Source organism: Mus pahari, chromosome 19 (assembly GCF_900095145.1).
Source record: "Mus pahari chromosome 19, PAHARI_EIJ_v1.1, whole genome shotgun sequence".
NCBI lineage: Eukaryota > Metazoa > Chordata > Mammalia > Rodentia > Muridae > Mus > Mus pahari.
The window spans coordinates 11,789,295-11,794,377 of NC_034608.1; the positions used below are offsets into that span (position 1 = coordinate 11,789,295).

General features: G+C 43.2%; 1 protein-coding gene across 3 annotated transcripts in view; it reads right to left on the minus strand.

Moving 5' to 3' along the window:
* The window catches only part of Sae1 (SUMO1 activating enzyme subunit 1), a 65,113-nt gene that overhangs the window by 47,842 nt on the left and 12,188 nt on the right, over positions 1-5,083 (minus strand). For all 3 annotated transcript variants that reach the window (XM_021219008.2, XM_021219006.1, XM_029532158.1), the window contains exon 3: positions 799-972. In XM_021219008.2, coding sequence (XP_021074667.1) covers positions 799-972 — 174 coding nt within the window. The remainder of the gene's footprint in view (positions 1-798; positions 973-5,083) is intronic.

Consider the following 5,083-nt stretch of genomic DNA (forward strand, 5'->3'; position numbering starts at 1 on the left):
TCTGGCTCTTGATCTTCTGCCTGCTTGCCGTGTGAGACTAAGCAACTGCTAGATCCTTGGACCTCCATTCACAGCTACTACTGAACCATTATTGGGAATTGGACTGCAGACTGTAAGTCATCAATAAATTCCTTTACTATATAGAGACTATCCGTAAGTTCTGTGACTCTAGAGAACCCTGACTAATACAGAACTGTCTTCAAAAACAAAACAAAACCTTATGAAGCCCAGACTGGCCTTAAACTCATTCTTGATCTCTTATTCCTTCCTAATTCCACTTGCCTAATGTCGGGATTATAGGCAAATGCTACCAAGCTTGGCTAGGGATGTTTGCTTGCTTGCTTGCTTCCTTCCTGAACACAAAACATAAGCTGTAGCTTGATATTTCTATCAAATAAGTGCAGCTGGCAACAAAATTCATCAGCGACTTAAATTTCCAGAACACATGAGCAAAGATTCTGAAGATAAACGCTAACGCTGAAACCCAGTCTCGGATAACAGAGCCCAGACACAGAAGACAGCAGGCGCCTCACAAACAGCCACAATAGGTCTGATAGACTGGACCTGCTTGGAAACACTTACGCAACGTGTCAAGCCTAAAGACGACATCAGTTTATAGACACATATGGGATAGAGTGTGTGATTTCAGAGCCCTTGTACACCTGCAGTTAATCTTGTTATGTAGTCCTGGCTGGCCGGCTTCCCACCTTGGCTCCCAAGCACTAGGGTTAGAGGGATGACTCCACACTGAGCTTCCACTACTTCAACTTGCTTGACTCTCCCAACTAGGAAACTCACCGCATCAAACTTTGTGAAGAAGGACTCTGGCTTCTTCTCTACGTCCTCAGGGTCCACCTTTACATCCACCATGGGATTGAGATTCTGGGCTCGTTCCAAAGAGGCCTCAGCCCTATTTCGGCCCACAGACCCAGTCTGAATCAAGAACTGAGCTCCAGGGTCTTCTGGAGATACCTAGGAAAAAAAGTTCTCCTTAATTCCTGGAGTCTTTCTGAAATGTAAATCCATCAATGTAAAGACATCTAGGCTATATAAGGATGCTAAAATGCCCACAACCAATTGTCGTCATCCCTATAGAATTTGGCCTAGCTACAGTTCAGTCGTGGCTAGTTTTTGTTAACTTTACACAATCTAGAATAATCCAGAAAAGAGGAAACCTCAGTGGAGAAACTGCCTCTATCAGACTGGCCCATGGACAAGTCTACAGTGCATTTTCTTGATTAATGATTGATGTGGAAGGGACCAGCCCATCTGTGTGGTGCTATCCCAGGGCAGGTGGTTCTGGGTATGAAAGAAACTGAGCAAGCCATGTGGAGCCAGCCAGTTAGGTAAGTAGCACATTTCCATGGCTTCTGCTTCAGTTCCTACCTTTGTTTCCATCAATGGCCTTGGGACATGTAAGCCAAACAAACCAACCCTTTCCTCACCAAGTTGCTTTTTGTCAAATGTTTTATCAAGGCAACAGAAACTCTCAGGGCTGGAGAAATGGTTCAGTAGTTAAGAGCACTGACTGCTATTCTAGAGGTCATGAGTTCAATGAGATCCGATGCCCTCTTCTGGGAGCCTGAAGACAGTGACGGTATACTCATAAATAAAATACATAATTTAAGAAAAAAAGAAAAGAAACTCTCAGACAAAAACTGGCACAAACCTAATCCCATTGTTCATGCTGTTTCGGGGGAGGACTGTAGAAGGACTTGGGACTCAGGGCCAGAGACGCCAGAGGGCTCAGAACTTAACGGGCTGCTCTGTAGAGGTTTTGTAGTAATGCTGAGAGCAGTGCAGACAGCAGAGGCCTGGCTTGGGAAGTTTCGAAAGGAAGCAAAGGCACTGTCAGGGCCATGTAAGTGATATTCTGAGTTACGAATTTGAAGTTCTGGTAAAGCTGGAGTTGAAGAATTGGCTGTGATTACTAAGAGACTGGAACCAGTAGAATGAAACCTTTGCTCTGTTGGGACAATACTGATACTGTCAATGGAGCTCAAGAATCAGCTGTGATTAAGAAAGAAACAGGCGGGGGCTGGTGAGATGGCTCAGTGGGTAAGAGCACCCGATCGCTCTTCCGAAGGTCCGGAGTTCAAATCCCAGCAACCACATGGTGGCTCACAACCATCCGTAACAAGATCTGACGCCCTCTTCTGGAGTGTCTGAAGATANCTACAGTGTACTTACATATAATAAATAAATAGATCTTTAAAAAGAAATAAAAGAAAGACTTGTATCATAAAACAAAAATAAAAAATAAAAAAAAAAGAAAGAAACAGGCAGCTGGGCCTATGTAGCAATGCATGTCTTTTATCCTGGTGTTTGAGAGACAGAAATAGATCTGAGTTAGACTTCTGCTTAGCTCTAGGACAGCCAAGGATATAGGCAAACCCTGTCTCAAACAAAACAAAACAAAAGAGATCAGACAGCATCACAGAGGCAGGATCTTGTAAGGAAATGTTTGCTCAGGATGAGCACACACAAGCTTGGTCCAGAGAGGGCCAAGACTGTACCTCATGATAGCAGCCCAAGGAGTCATGAAGAGCAGCTGAGGCATTGCAGGGTCAAAGTGCCTGAAGAAAGCCCAAAAGAGGCCTGTGGTGAAGATTCAGCCCAGTTGCCACAGAGATGCCAGCACTTGGAGACGCTAGTACCAAAGGCACAAGTAGCTGTGGAATGGAGCTCTTCAAGATCTTTGGAGCCCAGAAGACCCTGAGTCACAGGCACCAAGGTACACACTGCTGGACTGTGACTGTGTTCAGGTTTTTCCCTCTTAAGAGTAAGAAACTCTAGCTATATATGTAGCAGAGGATGGCCTTGTCGGTCATCAATGGGAGGAGAGGCCGTTGGTCCTGTGAAGGTTCTATGTCCCAGTGTAGGGGAACACCAGGACCAGGAATAGGAGTGGGTGGGTTGGGGATCAGGGGGAGGAGGGAAGGGATGGGGGTTTTCGGAGGTGAAACTAGGAAAGGGGGATAACATTTGAAATGTAAATAAATATCTTTAAAAAAAAAATTAAGAAAACACTTAACTTTCCTTTTTTTTTCTTTTTTTAAATTTTGCAAAAGCCCACAGTGAGTTGAGAGACTTGGGTATTTTAGAGAGGCCTTGAAAGGTATTCTGGATGTTTAAAGAGTCTGAACTGGGGGGCTGGTGAGATGGCTCAGCGGGTAAGAGCACTGACTGCTCTTCCGAAGGTCCTGAGTTCAAATCCCAGCAACCACATAGTGGCTCACAAACACCCGTAATGAGATCTGACACCCTCTCCTGGTGTGTCTGAAGAAAGCTACAGTATATTTATGTATAATAATAAATAAATCTTTGGGTCTGAGTGAGCAGGGCCAACCAGAGTGAGGAGAGGTTCTAAATACAATTCCCAACAACCACATGAAGGCTCACAACCATCAGTAAAGCTATAGTGTACTCATATAAAAATAAATCTTTAAAGAGACTGAACTATTAAAGTGCTTGAATTTTTTTAAAAGACTGATTAGTGTCTTACTGAGAACAAGTCAGAAAGGAAAAGTTGTAGTTAGTGATATGTTAGATTTTTTTTTTAAAGATTTTATTTTATTTTTTTAGATTTATTTATTTATTATATATAAGTACACTGTAGCTGTCTTCAGACACTTCAGAAGAGGGAGTCAGATCTTGTTATGGATGGTTATGAGCCACCATGTGGTTGCTGGGATTTGAACTCCGGACCTTCGGAAGAGCAGTCGGGTGCTCTTACCCACTGAGCCATCTCACCAGCCCATATGTTAGGTTTTTTGGAGATTAACTTAACAAGCTAGAATTATTTGGGAAGAGGAAAATCAAAGTGAGAAAATGCCCTTCATCAGATTGCTTATAGGCAGATCTGTGGGGCATTTTCTTGATTAATAATTAATAGAGGGGCCTGGAGAGTTGGCTCAACAGTTAAGAGCACTGACCGCTCTCCCAGAGGTCCTGAGTTCAATTCCCAGCAACCACGTGGTGGCTCACACCATCTGTAATGAGATCAGATACCCCCTTCTGATGTGTCTGAAGACAGCTACAGTATACTTACACTAACAAACAAACAAACAAATAAATCCATTAAAAGTAAATTTAAAAAAACAAAACAAAAAAAGTTAACTGCCGGGCAGTGGTGGCACACGTCTTTAATCCAAGCACTTGGGAGGCAGAGGCAGGTGGATTTCTGAGTTCAAGGCCAGCCTGGTCTACAGACTGAGTTCCAGGACAGCTACACAGAGAAACCCTGTCTAAAAAATAAATAAATAAAAATAAAATAATAATAATAATAATGATCAATTAACTAACGTAGGAGGGCCCAGTTAAGTATAAGCAGTGGCATCCCTGGGCAGGCGCCCCTGACTGCCTAAGTAAGAAAGCTAATCCCACAGCAAACAGTGTTCCCCACCCCGTCTCAGTCCTTGCCTCCACATTTCTGTCCTGATTTCCTTCAGCCATGGGGTAACCTCAAAGTTGCAAGCTGAAATAAAATGTTTTTCCTTCCTGAGCTGCTTTTGGTCCAGTATTCATCACAGCAATGGAAACCCAAGGATAGCTGACTGTTCTTTCTTCTGAGGCTGTAACGCAGTACAGTTAACTTTTAAAAACTGGCCATCGATGGTTAAAGAGCACCCTCTTGTGTTGACAAGGGAAACTCCAAGCAAAGCTTAAGGTTTACTCTACTTAAAGTTGAGTAGACTTTTAACTGCTACGGAGTGATTGCTAGTTCTCAGTAGTAAAGTGATTCCCTAGCACACAAAGGACCTTCCTTGAATCTGACCTTCCTGAATTGGAAGAATCCCCTCCCCACCCCACAGGGACATGGAAGCAAGCAGAGTAACTGACTTCTTCAGTAAGGGTAGATATGTCAGTGGAGTCCCAGAGACCAGAGCTACCAAGTAGATTCATCCATATCACTCAAAAGTATTTCATACACAAAACATTTAACTTAGCAAATGAGTTCACCAGAACTAGGTTCAGAGAAACTACACAGAGAAACCCTGTCTCAAAAAAAAAAAAAAAAAAAAAAAAACACTAAAAAAATCCCTACATTCTCCTCTGGGCTTGGAGCCCACGCATGTGTGTG